Here is a 19,641-nt window from a genome sequence, read left to right as displayed (position 1 = left end):
CACTTGGTGGCTTTAGCAAGCAGCAGGCACGTGTCCCGGCAGGGCTGCTTTTCCTTTCCCAGCTGGAGCGGCTCATTCTGGACAATAGCCAACTTGCTCCCATTCGCTGATCCAGTCACTGAACTCCTGGCTCTAACCAGCCCCGTCTCCCCAGAGCATGGTGCTTTTCGGATGCCTGGATTATCCCCCAGCAACGTCCCCCAGTGCCCAAGGTCCAGCTCCTAGTTCAGCCTGACCTAGCGCTTTCTCTCTCCTTGCAGACGTTGACGAGTGCCAGCGAAACGCCACAATCTGTGAGCCCCACGGGAACTGCATCAATATGCCAGGGGGTTACATGTGTAAATGCAGTTGGGGATTTGGGAAGAGTCAAAAGGATATGTCTAAGATCTGCACAGGTACAATGGGAACTGGAAACAGTTGTGGCAAAGGCATGATGTTTCTGGCTTGTCTGCAGTGTTGCTAACATGTGGCGTTGCCTTAAAGACCCACCTCCAGGAGTCACGTGATTCTGCTTTTGGCTAAAATCAAAATTAGGGCCTGGCCCAAGTGGCAGAGGAAAAACTGCCAAATCTTACGTTGGGGTGACTGACAGCTCCCAAACCAGAGTCAGACAAAACGAAGCCAAAATGGATTTTTAAACCAATCGTGTGATTTTTTTTTTGCAGCCTGGCTCATGGTTTGGGGCTTTTATTCATTGCTTGGTGTTGGTGATGCTGTTAATGCACCGTCATTGAGCTTACCTGGGATCTCTGACACTAACCCACATTCCTGGATGGGGAAACTAACCAGGTTGCCATGAGATCTCGCTCTTTCTCTGTGCCACACCCAAGCAAAGTGTCTGTTCTGACTCCCAACCTGTCTTACAAATTGGAAACTGAGCCCAAGGAGTGAAGGTCGCCATGCCTCTTGCCAGGCTGATTAATTCCACCGAGGCAGGAGCGTAGGGCAGCTGAGGATGTCATTAGGAGCTGCAACATTCCTCCAAGCCTGCAGCTGCAATCAGAGCCCAAGATGCTCTTTCGCAGCAGAGCTTTGAGGCGGGGAAAGGTCAGGTCTTTGCAAAGCAAACTAGGCTGAGACAGAGCCAAGGACTCTGTGTTGGATCAGCCTTTAACACAGCTTGGGCTCAAAAAGCCCCTTAGTTTCTAGAACCCCATTAACTGAACCCTCAGTAGCTGGTATCACAAAGGAACCAGCTTGGGTCATTAGCAGGAATCAAACCCAGGACCTGTCTGCTCAAAGCACACAGCTCAACTGCAGGAGCTAAGGGAGTAACTCCATTAGCTAGTCATTGCCCTTGTCCAGACTAACCCGCGGCATCGGCGGGTTAAAATCGATTGCTCGGGGATCGATATATCGCGTCTAGTCTGGACGCGGTGTATCGATCCCCGAGCGCGCTTACATCGATTCCGGAACTCCATCAATCCGAACGGAGTTCCGGAATCGACACGGAGAGCCGCGGACATCGATGCCGCGCCGTCCAGACTGGTGAGTACCTCGATTTTAGAAATTCGACTTCAGCTACGTTATTCACGTAGCTGAAGTTGCGTATCTAAAATCGATTTTAATTCCTAGTCTGGACGTGGCCATTGTAGCAGGCTATTATCTACTTATGGAAACCAGCCACTAGACCAGGACAAACTTTCTCTCTCCTTGGTCAGTGGCTCAGCAGCCTTTGCTAGAGCCTGGCACATACAAGCCCCTCACAGGCATGGCGTAGGCCCGTTGCCTTCTAACAGATTTAACAATGGAGCAAAAGTTGAGTTTCCTGCCAAAAGAACAAGGGATTTTTTTCCAGCCCTGATGCACTACCAGCTGTGAGCCAGGGGACACAAAGCTCCTGTCAGTGAGGGGAGCAGAGGGTAGAATCTGCATGGTGACGCAGGGGAGACACATTCTTGACCTTCTATGACGGAAGCAAGTTGAAAGAGACAGACCTAGCAGATAGGGTGTGAGACTCTGAAGACTTGGGTTCTGGTCCCAGCTCTGTTACTGCTGGGGGTCCTTGGGTAATTCCCTGCCTCAGTTTTCTCTCCCACCTCTTGTCTATTTAGACTAGAAGCTCTTTATGGCAGTATGTGTGCAGCGCTCTGGGTGCTGCCTCTATGCAAATAATGACCAAGGGGAAGAGGTGTAGTGGGAAATAGTAAAACACTGTCATGGGAAAGAGAGAGAGAAGATGAGGCTGAGAAAGAGCTGCTGGAACATGGCCCAAGGGAAGGATCCGTGAGCGCTCTTGACTCTCCCTGCTGATTGACTTGTTTGCTGAAGTCCAGGTGAAGGGGATTTTAGCCACAAGGATTTCTGTGAGAAGCAGAAGCATTATTGATAAATATTGGGGAGAGCTTAGCTTTCTTCTGTGGTTCTGCCCCTACTTCCTCAGGAAGGGTCGCCACCCATCTGTCCCCAGGGATGGTGACTGATAGGCCACTGCTGATCTGAACACCACAGGGAGTCAGCAGAACAGCTCTGCATGCTGATCCAAGCCTGCAAACCAGCTGACCCTTCAATTGTTTGGGTGGATAAATGGCTGTGATTTTATTGGCAAACTGTTTGCTCTGAGAAGTTGTCACTGATGTACAATTGGCTGCCTGAGTCCCACGGTCTTTCTTTGCTTCCTGATTGGCTGGCTGAAATGTTGGGTTAATAAGCAAGTGAATGTCTAATTCCAGCCCTTGTTCCTGGCTGGGATTTCTGGGAGAATCGGTCATGACCATTTCTGCAGTGACTCAACCGCTTCCCCCAACCCATTTGAATGACGGATGATGCGCCCATCCCCCATGCGTCACCACCAACTCAGTGCTGCTGTATGTGAAATGGTCACAGAGCGGGGGCCAGAGCCCCAGTGGTGTAAATTAGTGCAGCACCACTGACTTCAAGGGGTTTTTGTCCCAGCTCTGCTTCTCCATCTCTCATTGCCCCAGACAGGACTGCAGGCTCCCCAGGGGCTGGCTGGCCGGAATGAGTGCGTCTCTGCATGTACAAGCTGAGTCCCTAAATACAAAACCCCACTCCCTGCATGGGGTGAGTGACCCTGCTGCACCATGGAGCCCCAACATGCCCCGCGTATCCCCCTCTGCCCAGCAGCTGGCGCTACCCACGTTGGCAAGTCTGGCGGGGGCACGGCCCTTCAGCGTTTGGCTAGATCACGGCAGGGCTCTCTGTGCCTGGGCAGGGCAGGGCCCGTCTGTCAGATCAGACTCTTCACTGTGGTGAAAGGCCCCAGGAGCCAGCGAGGGCAGTAAAGTTCCCTCCGTTTGGGGCCAGATTGGTGACCCGCTGTGTGGAGACTCCGGCTGGGGCTATGCTGGAGGTCAGGCTGGGCAGGTCTCTTCTGGCCTCAACTTCCACAGGCCGGATCGGCAGTGAGTGTCGAGCTAGCATCATCCGTCCGAGGGCTCAGTGGATTCACCCCACAGGACCCTGGGCCTGGGGGTCACACCAGGGTCTGGGAATGGACGTTGGGCCGCTGCTCACTGCGCAATGTTAGGATAGGGGGATCCCCTGGATCCAGCTCGCTTCCAAACAACCCGTTTACCAGCCGTGCAGGGCCTGGCTGCATGTGGGGATCTGCAGGCTTCTGCCATAGACCCCTGTGAGCACCACCAGAGAGCAAAGAAACTAGATTAAAGGGACAGCACCCAATTCCCCTGCACTCTCCTGGCTGCAGCCCACCCACCCTTCTCCTAGTGCTCCATGGGAGGGGCGGGGCTGGGTGTATCCCGAACGGGGAGGGGACCCATCGGGCTGGGGTCTGTAATGCTTAGCGTGGCGCCTCCTTCTGGCAACTAGCTCCAGTTCAGCGCCCCCTTTTTCTCTTCCACCATTGCAGCTCACGGAGTTGTGGCTGCCCCGTGTCTCGGCTGTCCGGCCAGGTCACGCTGTGATCCCCGTTCTGGGGGAGCCTTTCAAAATCAGACCCCTCTCTCCTATGCCTGCTAGTGAAACCCTTCCTTCAGGGCTCCCAGCCCCCCCTCGGGCCTTCCTAGCACCCCTCGCCTCAGGCCCCCACCACTGGGCCCAGCCCTCGGGCTGTAGAGAATCCCCACCTGTCCCCTCCCAGGCGATCTTCCTTCTAGCTAGCGCCCTGCACGCAGCCTAAGTCACTTCCCCTTTGCAGCTTAACTGGCTGATCGAGCCCCCCCTTAACACCGCTCTGTTAGGGCTGGTGGAGGGGGAGATCGCAGGGTCCTGGTCTGGAAAAGGTTGGGCCCCCAATCTAGGCGGTGGGGGAGGGGTTGCGCCGCAGGGATTGGAGCCCTGCAAATAGCAGGGAAGAAAGGAGAACTGAACGGAGGCGGGGAGGGGGTAGATGGAGCAGAGATACTGACTGACAGACCACGCCCCCTTCAATGGGTGGGAGGTGCCTCCATGGGCATTTGCCCCCTGTGAGTCTCCAGCTGTGCTGTGTGTGACACCCCCACACATACTTTTCCCTCTCAGACATTGACGAGTGCAAGAAGACCCCAAATATCTGCGGCTCCAAGGCCACGTGTATCAACACCTACGGAAGCTACCTGTGTGAGTGCCAGGCCGGCTACGTCCCCTCCAACAGGAACACGACCCTGTGCCAAGGTGGGTCCTGCTGCACGGAGCATGGAGGGGACACCTGGGGGGCTGGGCAGGCTTGGGGTTAAGCAGGCAGAGGGCTTGCCCGAGGGGGCAGTGAGCTGGGAACTGGTCTGGGACAGTGCGCCAGCCCCCTGCCCCCCATGGACGGGGTCCCTCTGGGTCTCAACCCTGGCCGGGGAGAGCTCAGCCTCCAGACCCTCACCTCCCCCCAGCCCAGCCGTCCACTGGGGTATTTCCAGTTGTCTCATAGACTTTAAGGTCAGAAGGGACCATTATGATCATGTAGTCTGACCTCCTGCACAATGCAGGCCACAGAATCTCACTCATCCACTTCTATAACAAACCCCTAACCTATGTCTGAGTTACTGAAGTCCTCAAATTGTGATTTGAAGACCCCAAGCTGCAGAGAATCCTCCAGCAAGTGACCCATGCCCCATGCTGCAGAGGAAGGTGAAAAACCTCCAGGGCCTCTGCCAATCTGCCCTGGAGGAAAATTCCTTCCCAACCCCAGATATGGTGATCAGCTAAACCCTGAGCATGTGGGCAAGACTCAGCCAGCACCCAGGAAAGAATTCTCTGTAGTAGCTCAGATCCCACCCCATCTGACATCCCATCACAGACCACTGCGCATACTTGCTGGTAATCAAAGATCAGTTGCCAAATTAATTGCCAAAATTAGGCTACCCCATCATACCACCCCCTCCATAAACTTATCAATCTTAGTCTTAAAGCCAGATATATCTTTTGCCCCTTTTTGTCTTAGCACCACAGCCACCGGCGTGCCCAGGTCTGGCTCTGGGAGCGGAGCAGGGGCCAGGCTGGGGAGGGGTGAGCAGGGCAGCCAGGGGCCAGGCATCTCCCCCCACCAGCAGTGCCTGTATTCCTGCTGCACGGCTGGATTCTCTGATTCTCTGCCCTGGGAAGAGGCAGCAGGGGACGCAGTCTGTGCCTAGTGGCTACTAGGGGTCACTGTGGGGCCAGCCCGGGGCTCCCTGCTGGATTCATCCCCCCCCACCCCCAATACACACCAGAATCACCTGCAGCTGAGGGACGGGGTTGAGGGGAGATACGGCTGGAATGATTTCACAGCTCCTACCCCACCTCACTGTGCCTCAGTTCCCCTAGGACGGGGAGAGGGACGGATCCTTTCACAGAGATTGGCTGGTGGGCAGAGGATGGAGAGAAGGGGCTGGGCACATGTGTAGGGCTGAATTCAGGGCTGCCCAGAGGGGGGGCAAGTGGGGTAATTTGCCCCGGGCCCAGCAGGGGCCCCCACGAGAATTTTTCAGGGGCCCTGGAGCAGGGTCCTTCACTTGCTCCGAGGGCCCAGGAAAACTGCCGAAGTGCCCCAAAGCCCCGCGGTGGGGGGTCCTTCCACCCCTGGACCCTCTGCCGAAGTGCCAGGTCTTCGACACCAATTCCCCCTGCCACCAAAGACCCCAGGCTCCCTGAATCCTCTGGGCGGCCCTGGCTGAAGGTGGGGTGAGGGGGAGGGAGTGGTCACTGCTCTGCTGGAGGGAATGAGTCCTGCTCTCTGTGCCTGGCTCTGGTGCATGCACCTACCCAGCCAGACCCGCATTCCCCCCGCCCATCTCTCACTCCTCCCTTTCCATCCCCAGAGCTCACCTGCCCCCCGCTGCTGAGTGATGACAACTCTGCCGGAGCCAAGGTGAGGGGGGCACAGACCCCGCGGGGGAGGGGGGATAGACCCCGATTCCCCTTTACGTGCCACGTTGCTTTTCACTGATCTTGCCCCACAAGGATTCTGGGGCCAAACTCGCCCCTGGACAAAGAGCCAGTGGCCAGTCCCTGGAGTCCCTGCAGTCCAGCCACAGCCTAGGCCTTTGCCCCAGGGTGATCCTCACCCTCCAGGATCAGCAGCATCAAGCTGCTGCAACACGCTTCAGCTTGCAACCACCATCCCCCACCATCCCTTGCAAACGCCATGCACCCCCTAGGGGCCAGACGGGGCATTGCCTGCGCTCCCTCTGGTGCCTGGCTTCTGAGCCGAGGGATCCTCTCGGGACAGGGGGACGTGGGCTGCGATTCTGTGATCTCATTTCCTGAGCCAGGTCTGGGCCTTGTTTTGCAGAACCTCCTGGGCAGCTTCCAGGCACAGGTGGGACGTCTCTGCCAGGTGACGCTGGAGGAGCTGAAGCGGATGAACTCTCAGAACGCTCAGGGGAAGCTGCAGGTGCCAAGCCAAAGTTCGGGGCCTTGCTGGGTTTGTTCTTGTTAGGGGGAGGAATCGCTGCTCCTACTCAGATCTAGTCTCAGGGAGTTCTACAGGGATGCAGCGCCTGGAACAGGAGATAAATAAACAGCAGCACTGCCCAGAAATTCCCATGCCTGCCTCCCAGTGGGCTCTGTGCCCAAGAAGCTGGCTCTCCTAGGTTCCTAGGCTAGACGGGACCATTGTGATCATCTAATCTGACCTCCCAGGCAGCAATGTCAATTGCAGGAGAACTTGTCTTTTCTTTCAGGAGGGTTGTGGGAAGGCAGTGGAGGACTAGCAATCTGGGAATGGGGGGCGCAGCAGGGGCTCAGGCACTGAGACACCAACACCCCCCATGTTTGTTTGACCAGGGCTTCTTGGACATTCTGGAGAAGCAGATAAATCTGGTCGGGCAGCAGAGTGAGACCGTGGAGTGGAGACACCGGATCGCAACGGAGCTGATGGCCACAGTGGAGAAGCTGCTGAGAACGCTGGCCCTGACCGTGCGTGACCGCATGATCAGCATCACATCCCCCAATGGCACAGGTCAGCACCTGGCCACGTGGCCTCAGTAGGGCTTTCATCATCCGCAGTCTACACTCCCGCCCCACTCCCCACCGCGCCCCCTGCTGGGAGACAGGAGCTCCCCCCCACAGCCTGTGCTCCCGTCCTGTTCCCCACAGCGCCCCCTGCTGGGAGAAGGGAGCTCCCCCCCGACAGCCACTGGTCCCGCCTCACTCCCCACAGCGCCCCCTGCTGGGAGATGGGAGGCTCCCCCACAGCCAGTGCTCCCGCCCTGCTCCCCACAGCGCCCCCTGCTGGGAGAAGGGAGCCCTCCCCACAGCCAGTGTTCCCGCCTCACTCCCCACAGTGCCCCCTGCTGGGAGATGGGAGCTCCCCCACACAACCAGTGCTCCCACCCTGCTCCCCACAGTGCCCCCTGCTGGGAGAGTCTGGGACTGGAGTAGCTAGGAGCTCCCCCGACAGCCAGGAAAGCACCTTCCCTAGCTACAGGCGTCCTCTCTGTGTTCTCTGTTGTGAGTCCTGGCTGGCATTGTGGTTGCAGAGCTGGGGCTGGCGGTCAGGCAGGCTGGGAACCAGAGCCAGGAGACCGTGACGCTGCAGCAGAGCAAGACGCAGATGGAATTAAAATGGGCCGGAGCCCCAGGGCAGAAAAATGAGGGTATGTGGTCATCCCGTGTGCTGGGGTGTGTATAGCAATGGGCACTGCCAGGGCATTGGGAGCAGCAGCACAGCGCCCCCTGGTGCCAGGCTGGGGTGTGTAGCGGGACGGGGCACGGCCAGGACATGAGGAGTAGCACCCCCAGCAGCACAACGCCCCTGGCACCAGTCTGCCCCAGGGCGCCTCCTGCCCCCCATGTCATCCCTCTCCTTTGTCTCTCATAGGCTTCACACTGGCCGGGCTGCTGACATACCAGGGGATGAGCCCCATCCTGGACGGTGCTGGGCGGGTGGAGGCGCCTGCGTGGGATGAGATCGGCCGGACGGGGAAGTGGGCCCGGGAGCCGGGGCGGCCTAGCTACCGTGTGCTGTCTCCAGTGGTGTCGGCCTTCATCAGTGACCCGAACCCCCAGGCACTTGACCTCTCTGCCAGCATCTGCTTCAGCCACCCGGTGCCGGTGAGCCTCTGGGCTGGGCATGTGGAGAGGAGAGCCTGGGGCGCTGGGGGGCAGAGCTGGGCCGATCTCTAGTAACAGCCCCCACCCTGGGCTGCAGGCGAATCTGCCTCCCACCCAGGGACAAACTGGTGCTCTGTGCCCCCAGCCCAGCCCCTCATAACCCCCCGACCTGCCGTCTCGTGGCCTGGGGAGACCGGTTCCAACCAGCCCCCCACCCCGCTCCTGCCTCCCATGTACTAAGTGTCTCTCTGTCCCCAGGAGAAGAAGACTGACCTACGCCTCCTCTGCGCCTACTGGGAGCCTGGCAGCAGGCGCTGGGCCACCGACGGCTGCACCCTGCAGAAGTTGAACGCCACCACCACCCGCTGCCAGTGCAACCACCTGACCAGCTTCGCCGTGCTCATGGCCTTCTACGAGCTGGAGGTAGGAGCGGCCCTCGCTGGGGCCTCAGACCTAGTCTGGTTCTGCTCTTCCCCTCAGTCCTCCCCAGCGGAGCAGGAGTCACTCCAGATCCCGCTGAGTAAACCCATTCCCCACCAGCAGGCGGGGCCCTGGATCTGATCAGGAGCACAAGCAGCCCCCCTCTCCCGCCAGGGGACAGGCAGACTCCCCAGGTAGCAAAAAGAACAGGAGGACTTGTGGCACCTTAGAGACTAACAAATTTATTTGAGCATAAGCTTTCGTGGGCTACAGCGACCAACATGTCTGGCTGGGAAGCTGTGGGGCAGCAGGGGCAGGGGGCTCACCCCATTGCATTGCAGGGCAGGGAGCAGTCCCCATCCCCATCCCCATCACACAGAGGCAGGGAGGGGTTAAATGCCTCACTCATGGAGACATGGGGAGGTTGCATCAGAGCTGGGATTTGAAGCCAGGAGTCCTGACCCCCAGCCCTCCTGCTCTGACCCCTAGACCCTGCTCCCCTCCCAGAGCTGGTAGAACCCAGGAGTCCTGAGCTGCAGCACTGTAGCCACAAGCGCATCCATCTGGTCTAAAAGCAGCTCCCTCCCGGGCAGAGGCTTCCTCCCACCAGGCAGGGGCGCTCTGCTCTCTGCTACAGGGGAACAGCCCCAGCCCCTCGCACTGTCTGGGTCCCCCGTCCTGCAGGGATCGGTGCCAGGGACTTCCCCTTGGTTGGTGGTGACCCAAAGCCCCCTCGGCTTCCCATGGCCCTGGGGCTGTGGGTCAGCCCCTGGGGGGGAGGGGGGGCAGGCTGGGCAGCATTGAATCCATCTGGGCGGCTGGACCCAGCCAGACACTGGTTCCCGCAGGCTGCCGGTGTCACCACTAGGGGGCTCTCCCAGCCGCTGTGCAGAGCGAGGCCGACAGGCTAGTCCAGCTGTACCCTAAATCCCTGCCTGGCTGCTGCCTTGGGGAGGGGAGGGGGACCCTGACTAACCCCCTCACCCCACACCACCCCTGGCACAGGACTGGACCCTGGACGTCATCACCAAGGTGGGGCTGGTGATCTCACTGCTGTGCCTGCTGCTGGCCATCGTCACCTTCCTCTTCTGCCGCGCCCTCAAGGGCCCCCGCACCACCATCCACCTGCACCTCTGCCTGGCGCTCTTCATCGCCTACAGCGTCTTCCTCACCGGCACCTCCAGCACCGGCAACAGGGTACCCGGCTCTCCCCCCCCGCCAGCCTCGTGCCCTTAGCCCCGCAACAACCCCCCAGCCAGCCTCGGGCCCTGCTCCCTGCAGTGCCCCCCGCTGGGAGCGCCCCACCAGCCAGTGCTCCTGCCCCACTCCCCACTGCGCCCCCTGCTGCCAGGGGCTGAGGCTGGAGGAGCCGGGAGCCCGGCCCTGACGTCCCACGTCCCGTTGGCTGCAGGTGGTGTGCGGTGTGGTGGCCGGGCTCCTGCACTATTTCTTCCTGGCCGCTTTCTGCTGGATGTGCCTGGAGGGCGCCGAGCTCTACCTGCTGGTGGTTCAGGTCTTCACCCCCCACGGCCTCAGGCGCCGCTACATGTTCCTGCTGGGCTACGGCGTGCCGGCCCTCATCGTGGGCATCTCAGCCGCCACCTACAGCCAGGGCTACGGCACGGCACGCCAGTGAGTCACCGGCCCGGGGGTGGGCAGGCCCAGTGCTTGCAGCCAGGGGCTCGAGGGGAACAGGGCCCCATGCCCAGGCAGCACACTGGGACAGGAGCAGCTCAGCAGGGTGGCCGCTGCCATCGGGCCCACCAGGGGAGGGGAGGGGTGGGACCCCTTGGGGTGGGTGAGGCCCCTTTGGGGGGCATCCTCCTGCCACTTGGGCCAAGGGCACCTTCTGCTCAGGGCCCCAGTCCAGGACACTTGTACAACACAAGGAAGCTCCTGGCCATGAAGGGGGAGCGGGGGGGGGGGCTGGCAAGTCTCCATCCCTCACTCTGCCAGTAGGGGGGGACAGACCCCACCCTGCAGTGCCCCCTGCTGGAAGGTGAGTGACTGACCCGTGTCTGTCCCTCCCCCCACAGCTGCTGGCTCTCGCTGGAGAAGCAATTCATTTGGAGCTTCCTGGCGCCTGTCTGCATCATCATCGCGGTAACTCCCTCCCCCAGCCCAGCCCCATGCCAGGCTCCTGGCCCCCTAGCCAGCCCCTGAGGGCCTGGCTGTCAGCTGCCCTCGCTTCTTTCCCCTGCCACCCAGCCCCCGCTCCGGGGCAGCTGGGCCCCTCGCTGCCCCCCAAGTCTCCAGCCTCCAGGGATAGAGCAGTGTCACTATGGGGAATGGGGCACCCCTAGCCCAGGCAAGGGGTTGCCCTAGGGGCTGCACAGCTGGCAAATCCCATAGCCCCCACCCCCGGGACACAGTTGCCCCCCTCCCAACCCGCCTCTCCCCTGCCCCCGGCAGGTCAACGCCGTGATCTTCGTGGTCACCGTCTGGAAGCTGTCGCTGAAATTCGCTGACATCAACCCCGACATGAGCCAGCTGAAGAAGCTCAGGTACCGGGCGTGGCCCCCGGGGCAGCAGAGACCCTGGCCCTGCCCTGCTGCCCCCTGTCGGGGGAGGGGGAGCTGGGGGGCACATGAGTAGCGAGATGTCATCCCCCCATGTGTGGGCGGAGGGGAGACGGGGGGGAGGGAGCCCCATTTGAGTGACATTTTCCCCCACCCTGACTGGCTGGGGGGCAGAGTCTGGGGAGGTGGGGCTGTGTGCAGATGTCAGTCACATGCGGGGGGGGGGTTCAGACTCGAGGGGCGGGGCCCTAGGAGAGAGGGGAGGTGGGGCAACCCTTCAAGGGTGGGGCCCTGAGGAGGGAGGGGAGGTGGGCTGTGACTGTGGGGCGGGGCCCCAAGGGGGGGAGGGGAGTTGTGGCTCAGGGGCGGGGCCCCAAGGCAGGAGGGGAGGTGGGCCGTGGTGGAGGGGCGGGGCCATGTGACTGGTTCCCCTCCCCCGCAGGGTGCTCACCATCACGGCCATCGCCCAGCTCTGCGTCCTGGGCACCACCTGGATCTTCGGCATGTTCCAGTTCAACCAGCGCAGCCTGGTCGCCTCCTACATCTTCACCATCCTCAACAGCCTGCAGGGGCTCTTCATCTTCCTGCTGCACTGTCTGCTCAAGAAACAGGCCAGTCCCCCCCGAGGCGGCGCTCCACCCCGGCCCCACAGCCCCCCCCGGCGCCCTCCTGGCCAGTGCTCAACCCCCGCCCGACAGCATCCCGCCCCCAGCCAGCGCTCCACCCCTGCCCCACAGCCCCCCCCAGCGCCCTCCTGGCCAGTGCTCAACCCCCACCCGACAGCATCCCGCCCCCAGCCAGCGCTCAACCCCTGCCCCACAGCCCCCCCCGGCGCCCTGCTGGCCAGTGCTCAACCCCCACCCGACAGCATCCAGCCCCCAGCCAGCGCTCAACCCCTGCCCCACAGCCCCCCCCAGCGCCCTCCTGGCCAGTGCTCAACCCCCACCCGACAGCATCCCGCCCCCAGCCAGCGCTCAACCCCTGCCCCACAGCCCCCCCTCCCGGTGCTCCCACAGCCAGCGCTCAACCCCTGCCCCAGAGCGCCCCCACAGCTGGTGCTCAATGCCCACCCCACAGCGCCCCCCCCCGAGCACCCTCACTGCCAGCGCTCAACCCCCTGCCCCACAGTGCCTCCCACCAGGCCCCTCCACAGCCAGCGCTCACCCCTGCTCCACAGCATCTCCCCTTCCCTGGGCACACCCCCACCGCTGGTGCTCAACCCCCACCCCATAGCACCCCCAGGCACCCCTACAGCCAGCGCTCACCCCCTGCTCCACAGCACCATCCCCAAGCCACACACCCCAGGCTTCCCCCAGCCGGCACTCAGCTCCCACCCCACAGCGGCCGCCCCCCCCGGCACCGCTACAGCCAGCGCTCAGCCCCCACCCCTCAGTGCCCCCCACCCCCGGCAGCCCCAGAGCCAGCACTTACCTCTGCTTCACATAGGCCCCCCTGAAGCTCCTTCCACAGCCGGCACTCACCCCCTGCCCCACAGCCCTGCCACTAGGGGCTGCCCCCAGTGCCCTCTGCTGGGAGGGGCTGGGGCTGGCATAGCTGAGAGCTCCCCCCTGCGCGGCCAGTTCTGGGCCCTTGTCTCCCTACAGCTGAGTCCCCACCCCCGCAAGCTCCCCTGCGCCATGGGGTGACCAGCCCTCTCCTCTCTCCTGCCAGGTGAGGGATGAGTACCGCAGGTGGCTGAGCTGCGGCGGCCTCAAGAGAGCGGCCAAATCCTCCGAGTTCTCCAGCTCAATCACCATCACACGGGTAAGGGGGAACCGGGCTCCACAACAGTGCAGGAGCCTTCTGCCCTGCAGCCCTTCCCCGCTCCCCCTTTCCCTCCTGCTCCAGCCCCCACAGCCAAACCCCACCCAGCAAGTGTTGGGGGGTGGGGGGGTTAGAAATGAGGCAGAGCTGGGCTGAAAAGGAATTAGAAGCCAGACAGAGGGACTGGGACCCCTGGGGTCTGTCCCCAGCTCTGAGAGGGGCTGAGAGCCAGGACCCCATGTGTCATTTTGACTCACCATGTGGCCTTAGGGCCACTAGTGACCAGCCTGGGGGGAGGGGACAGTGGGGGGTCGACTCCTGCTCTAACCCCCCCCCCCTCCTTTTCCAGCAGGGGCTCCAGCGGTCACAGGAGTCAGAGTGGTAGCACTCTTGCACTCAGCCCATTTCTGGACACCGCAGCTTTGCACATGAGAAAACCCGGCCCCCTGCCAGATGCTTCAAGGGTTGCCCAGTGGAACCATTATGCTGCCCAGCTGCCCCCACCTGCTGGGCTCTCACCAGCCCCAGGTCTGCGCGCTGCCAGCATCACCAGCCATAGCAACGGCCAGCAGGGCAGCCGCTCGGCTCCGACACCACGTACTCTGGCCACAGGGGGCACCTTTCCCTTCGGTACGAACGGGTCCCTGGCCCCGGCTGCGGTGCGATGCTGGGCCAGGCTGAGTGCGGGCAGTGGAGATGAATCCAGCCAGCAGTGATGAACCCGCCCCCCCGAGGACCCCTCCCCTCCCCCCAGGCACTGCAGCATCAGCCACTGCCCTTGGCTTCCATGACGGTACGACGCGGCCTGAGCTGAAGGAGGCAAGCGGCCCCAGCCTGCGACGGCCCCCAGGGCTCGGCTGTCTGTGTCTCACTGGTGGCACTTTTTTTTTAAATGATCTTTTTAAAGTTATTAAAATATTAAGTTTTGTGACAAAAACAGCTGCTTTGAGGAGCCACATGTGTGGTGGCTGGAGAGAACCCAGGAGTCCTGACTCCCAGCCCCCGCTGCTCTACCCCTCCAGATGACACATTCTAAGGGCACCTGGGCCCACGGTGATCCTCTGAGTCCAGCCAGCTGCAGAGCAGGCCCCTGCCCTCTCTCCCTCTCCATTGAGAGCAGAACATCCCGACTCCATTTGGAAAGGGCCAGGGCTGAGAATCCACCACGCCCCGGGAAGCTGTTCCTCTGGTTAATTTACCCTCCTTGCCAATTTCCAGTGTGACGGTTTCGAAGAGCCCATTATCAAAGTCGCTATAGACTGACCAAGTCACCCCTTCCCTGTCTCTCTGCTAATCCACTTGAGCTCCTGGAGTCTGTCACTAGAGGGCAGGTTTGCGAATCCTCACGGGCCTTCTGGCCTCTCTCCAATTTATCAGCATCTGTCTGGAAGTGGGGACACCAGAACTGGGCACTAGTTAAGCGGCACTCAGACCAGTGCCAGATACAGAGTAAAATAACCTCCCTGTTCCTGCCTGAGGTTCCCCTCCACACATCCACTGAAAGTTATTTCATTAATAATAGTATTAGTTATTATTACTGATCATTAGTACACAAGGAGACTTCAAACATTAGAGTTAAGCACCTGCTTTACCAGGGTGCCGATTCAAAATTCTTTCCCACACCCCAAGCAGGCGCTCCTAAACCTCTTGGGTTCTTTTAGTAACAGTTCCGTTTAAAGTGCCCACTTTCATTTTCTTTGACTTCGTCTCATTCCTCCCGGCTTATCTTCTCTGTTAACCCCTGGAGTGCTCTGCTAACGAGACAATGCACAATTAAAAAACACAACCGTGATTTGTTTATATATATATTTCTGTCTACAGCAGGGGTCAGCAACCTTTCAGAAGTGGTGTGCCAAGTCTTCATTTATTCACTCTGATTTAAGGTTTTGCGTGCCTGTGATACATTTTAACGTTCTTAGAAGGTCTCTTTCTATAAGTCTGTAATATATAACTAAACCATTGTTGTATGTAAAGTAAATTAAGGTTTTTAAAATGTTTAAGAAGCTTCATTTAAAATTAAATTAAAATGCAGATTTCCCCAGACCAGTGCCAGGACCCGGGCAGTATGAGTGCCACTGAAAATCAGCTTGTGTGCTGCCTTCGGCACACGTGTCATAGGTTGCCTACCCCTGGTCTACACACACACATATATAAACCAGCTTTTTAATACTAGCAATAGTAATCTGTTGGATACGTTTGTTTGATTTTAGTTTATTTTTACTAACCACTTTAATATGGAATTTTATGTTATTTCTCTTTATTCTTTTTTCGTTCCTTTATTTCTGTTCTTCTGATAAATCCTGGGTTTGGGATTCTTATTTTTTTCCTGCCTGTTAAACGAAATTAAATTAAGGAAAAGCTGCACTCATGGTCTTTAACTCGATCTGTTATTGCCAGAAGGGGTGGGGATGCAATTGATTTTTTATAGATATATATATAGATATATAGATATATAATTTGACCATCTCGGCCTTTGTGGAGGTTTCTAGTTTAACGTAAGTACCAGGAACGGCAGGGAGAAAACGAGATTTTTCTAAAGAGCATTGGGGCTGTCAGAGAAAGCAGTAGGAAGCCAGTAAATTAACAAATTGATAATTGCTCAAGAGACAACAGCAAAAAAAAAAAAAAAGGCCAGGCTTGATTCTTTCCAATCCACGTTTTTTCTCTCTTTCTCTCAGCTTATTTTGTATTTCCAAGTGCACTGGGGGGACGGGGGGCGGGGGCAGATCTATATTTATTTTTGCTGGGGGGCTAAACATGCTTTTTTCCCACAGGTCCAACAAGGATCCCATGGTTCTCCGGTGTTAAAAACTTTCCTGATGTGGCTTTTTTTTGTTTGTTTTAAGTTGATTGCTTCCTTGTCCATTTCGGCCCCGGCTGCCTCAGACTGTGGACAGCCCACTCCCATCCCCTGTGCACCCAGGAGGGATAGAAACCAGCTAACCCCCCTCACCCCATCTTTAACAATGTGTTTCTCCTCCTCCTCCTCCCGCCAGGAGCCCTCCATCCATCCCATCTCACCACCCCCAGCCTGGGCCGTGGGGCCAGCCCGACTGAACCTGTTAAGTCTCAGAGAGGAGTCTGTGATCACCCAGAGTGGGACAGGAACGGGGTCAGATCACACAGCTGGGGCTAGAGCCCCCAACCTTGAGTAGTAGCATGGCCCAACCGCCCCCAGCACCCATGCTAAAAAGCAACTCTGCTGGTTTGCACCAGCTGTCGATCCTTTATCCGTCCGGGGCCTGTGCCACAAGAGGGCAATGCACACAACTGCACACGCATACTCAGATGTGCATGCGCAGAACACAGGAGACCCTGCACATGTATGTAAACATGCATGAATGGAACATGCACACACACGCCAACAGGCAAACACAGATGCACCCACCGGAACACTACCCCTATGCATGCCCATGCACACACATCGGAACAGGCATACACGGGAGCACATATATGTACCCATGCACACACACTCTGATTGCATCACCCAGTGCAGCTCTCCCTCGACTCTCAGAGCATTGGCCTGGATTTACCCCTAGCTCTGGACCTGGGTTTACCCCAGGCCCTGGGAAGCTGGGCAGCAAAGATAGACCGAGGGTGGCACCAGGTGGTTGAGATGGGAGTGGGCGTGGGACAAATTTCAGAGCAGGTGCAAACACTCTGGAACCACCCCCCTACCCCTGGCTCAGAGGAACCAGCGCTGGCTGGCTGCCATCAGGTACAGGCCATCCCCAGCACTGGCCTCGGGGCAGGTAGGGGATGGCAAAGGCAGGAACATCTCTCCTCTTCCCCCAGGCATGAATCCCTGTCTCTCTGCTGCCCCTGGCTGGCAGGAACTGGGCAGTGCACTAGGCAGGTTGGATGGGAGCCCCTCTGGGGCAGCGCAGGGGGCAGGTGGGGCTGAGAGCTCGGAAAGGTCTAGGACTGCCAAGGGCATGAGGATGAGCCCAGAGCAGGGATAGGCAACCTATGGTACGTGTGCCGAAGGCGGCACGCGAGCTCATTTTCAGTGGCATTTGCATAGCCCAGGTCCTGGCCACCGGTCCGGGGTGGGCTCTACATTTTAATTTTAAATGAAGCTTTTTAAAGATTTTAAAAACCTTATTTACTTTACATACAACAATAGTTTAGTTATATATTCTAGACTTATAGAGAGAGACCTTCTAAAGACGTTAAAATGTATTACCGGCACGCAAAACCTTAAATTAGAATGAATAAATGAAGACTCGGCACAGCACTTCTGATAGCTTGCCGACCCCTGGCCCAGAGGGTCCCCGCAGCTGGAGCTCACAGGTTCAGGCAGAAAGGTCCCGCGTCCTGCTCCAGCTCGTCCTACCAGGCTCCCCCCGGCTCGATAACAACCTTCTGTGCTGGCAGAGGAACCCCGGCTCGGATCCTGACTGGAGACGTGTGTGTGTGTGTGTGTATATATATATATATATATAAAACACACATCGGGGTTCAACGGACACACTGGCCATGCTAATGCAGAAGGGATGTGGGCGGGTGCTGGGAGAGACACCCACAGCGTGGGGCCTGGACCTGCCTCCCCCCAGCTCCCCCAGCTGTAATGATTCTTCTTTGAGATGTATTGCTCATATCAATTCCAGTTAGGTGTGTGTGCGTGCTGCATGCACGGATATCAGAAACTTTTTTCCTAGCAGTTACTCGTTGGGCCAGCTGGGGAGGCACCTGGAGTGGCGCCAAAATGGCGATCTATATAAGACCCTGCCAGCCCGACCCCCACTTCAGTTCCTTCTTGCCACCAGTGATTGTTGTTGGAACACTGGTCTCTTGCTTATCAAGTGCTCCACTAATCCCTAGCTTTCTTATATCTTGGTAGTTACCTTTGTTATTTAATCGTTTATAGTTATCTTAGTGTTAAGTGTAGTTTAGTAGCTGGGGGCAGTTCTGCCCTTCAACTACTGCCCTTGGGGCATGCTGTCCCAGGGTTTCAAACCCTGCAGTTCTTGTAACAAGCCCATGCCCATGGGCGATCCCCACGACTCCTGACTTAGGTATCTGGGGGAGGCCCATCGGGCTGACAAGTGTAAGATCTGCAAAGCGTTCAAGCCCCAAACAAGGAAAGAGAGGGAAATCCACCTCAAGCAGCTCCTCATGGAGTCCACACTGCATCTTGGACGCAGGACCAAGCGCCTTGGTACACAGTGCTCCCCCAACGGTACCGGCCATGGCACTGCAAAAGTTCCCATGTCCCCCTCGGGACCGACGATCTCCCGGGACCCAAAGACGTCCACCCCGGCAGCACTCCCATTCCCCACTCGCTTGAAAAAAGCCTTGGGAGGACCCTCCATTAGGCCTGAAGCGGTCACGGCCCCAATTGAGCAAACTTCAGACCAGGCTTCTAAACCTGACAAAGCCGCTAGGCCCTGGTCTGCTCATGCCAGTCTGTCAAGACACGCACACGTCATTTTCCTATGGCTCTGTGGGAAGCGCGGAAACTCCTGTAGCTCTCGCCCCTTCTGCGTTTTCCAGCTCTGCTTTTATTTCCTCCTCTGAAGACATGCAGAAGCCAGGTGCCTTGTGGGAGCTGCTTTCTGAACCCAGTTGTCAAGACGAGGGTAGGGAGGATTTTTTGGGGGAGCAATTTGACAATTGAACCATTCCCCCCCCCAAAAAAAAATCAGTCGGATCATCTTTGAGCAAAAGAACAACAGAAACCCAAATGGCAATTTTTTTTCTTTCTTTCAAAGGACAAAACAATAAAAAACAAAATTTCTCCCTTTTCAAGCACAACTCTGAATTCTCTCGCCCTCTTCTTCTTGAGAGAGACCATGGGAGCCAATATCACATGAATACGTCATTTCGTCGGGACCGGGGGGGGGCTTAGGGTGGGGTGGAGGGTTAATTCGGGGGAGGTGGGTGGGGATACAGATTGAAATGCTGTAAATATGAAATTTCAGACAAACAACAAAAAGGGGAATTGAGGAATCCCTTGAAAAATGAAACAGGAGGTTAAAAAAAAATACAACCAATCAACCACAGACCCAGGGAACAGTTTGTGTCCTGGAATTAAAATATATATCTATAGATATATAGATATATACTGAGCTCTGCTCCAGCCCCATTGACTGTTGCGGGAGGCAGGTGAAGGGAACAAGGAGACCCCACCCCCCTTTTGATGAAGACAGAGGATGGGATCGCAAAGACTAAGAGCAGATTTTTACAATCAACATGAAAAAAAGAACTGTTTGGGGCACAATTTTTAGGTAATATATACATATAATGCATTATTTCTGTGACTTTCTCAACATTCCCTTTTCCTGCTGGATAAGGTCCTTTTTTCATACATGGATGACATGGATCGGTCATTTTCTCACTCACTGCCACTGTGGAATTGTGGGTAAAAAAAATTTACTGTAAGACCCAAAGATGCTGTAACTGTAGGTTAGGAACATTGGGGTTTATTTTGCTTTTTTTCTGGCCAAGGCTGTTGGGTGTCGGGAGTTTTTAAGTCTATGATTATTTACTTGCATCCCTTTGGGCTGGA

The 19,641-nt window shown here is 57.8% G+C and overlaps 1 protein-coding gene across 20 annotated transcripts in view; it reads left to right on the top strand.

Moving 5' to 3' along the window:
- The window catches only part of ADGRE5 (adhesion G protein-coupled receptor E5), a 123,574-nt gene that overhangs the window by 15,862 nt on the left and 88,071 nt on the right, over nucleotides 1-19,641 (top strand). The window contains exons 5-19 of one of the 20 annotated variants that reach the window (XR_007769782.1): nucleotides 261-395; nucleotides 4,444-4,575; nucleotides 6,192-6,241; nucleotides 6,665-6,766; nucleotides 7,159-7,333; nucleotides 7,854-7,970; nucleotides 8,195-8,427; nucleotides 8,686-8,850; nucleotides 9,853-10,044; nucleotides 10,259-10,479; nucleotides 10,884-10,950; nucleotides 11,260-11,351; nucleotides 11,809-11,977; nucleotides 13,038-13,130; nucleotides 13,480-13,658. The exons of 10 other annotated variants lie outside the window; for them this stretch is intronic. Coding sequence is in view for 9 of the 10 variants with exons in the window: in XM_050925185.1 (XP_050781142.1) it covers nucleotides 261-395; nucleotides 4,444-4,575; nucleotides 6,192-6,241; nucleotides 6,665-6,766; nucleotides 7,159-7,333; nucleotides 7,854-7,970; nucleotides 8,195-8,427; nucleotides 8,686-8,850; nucleotides 9,853-10,044; nucleotides 10,259-10,479; nucleotides 10,884-10,950; nucleotides 11,260-11,351; nucleotides 11,809-11,977; nucleotides 13,038-13,130; nucleotides 13,480-13,515 (1,979 nt within the window). In the remaining variant the exon portion in view is untranslated. Of the gene's footprint in view, nucleotides 1-260; nucleotides 396-4,443; nucleotides 4,576-6,191; nucleotides 6,242-6,664; nucleotides 6,767-7,158; nucleotides 7,334-7,853; nucleotides 7,971-8,194; nucleotides 8,428-8,685; nucleotides 8,851-9,852; nucleotides 10,045-10,258; nucleotides 10,480-10,883; nucleotides 10,951-11,259; nucleotides 11,352-11,808; nucleotides 11,978-13,037; nucleotides 13,131-13,479; nucleotides 15,495-19,641 lie in introns of those variants that run through there. 9 more of the 20 variants (XM_050925186.1, XM_050925185.1, XM_050925194.1 and 6 more) reach the window with 9 other exon arrangements.

The sequence above is a fragment of the Gopherus flavomarginatus genome, chromosome 16 (genome assembly GCF_025201925.1).
Source record: "Gopherus flavomarginatus isolate rGopFla2 chromosome 16, rGopFla2.mat.asm, whole genome shotgun sequence".
In the NCBI taxonomy this organism is placed as follows: domain Eukaryota; kingdom Metazoa; phylum Chordata; order Testudines; family Testudinidae; genus Gopherus; species Gopherus flavomarginatus.
This window is presented reverse-complemented; position numbering and strand designations above follow the sequence as displayed.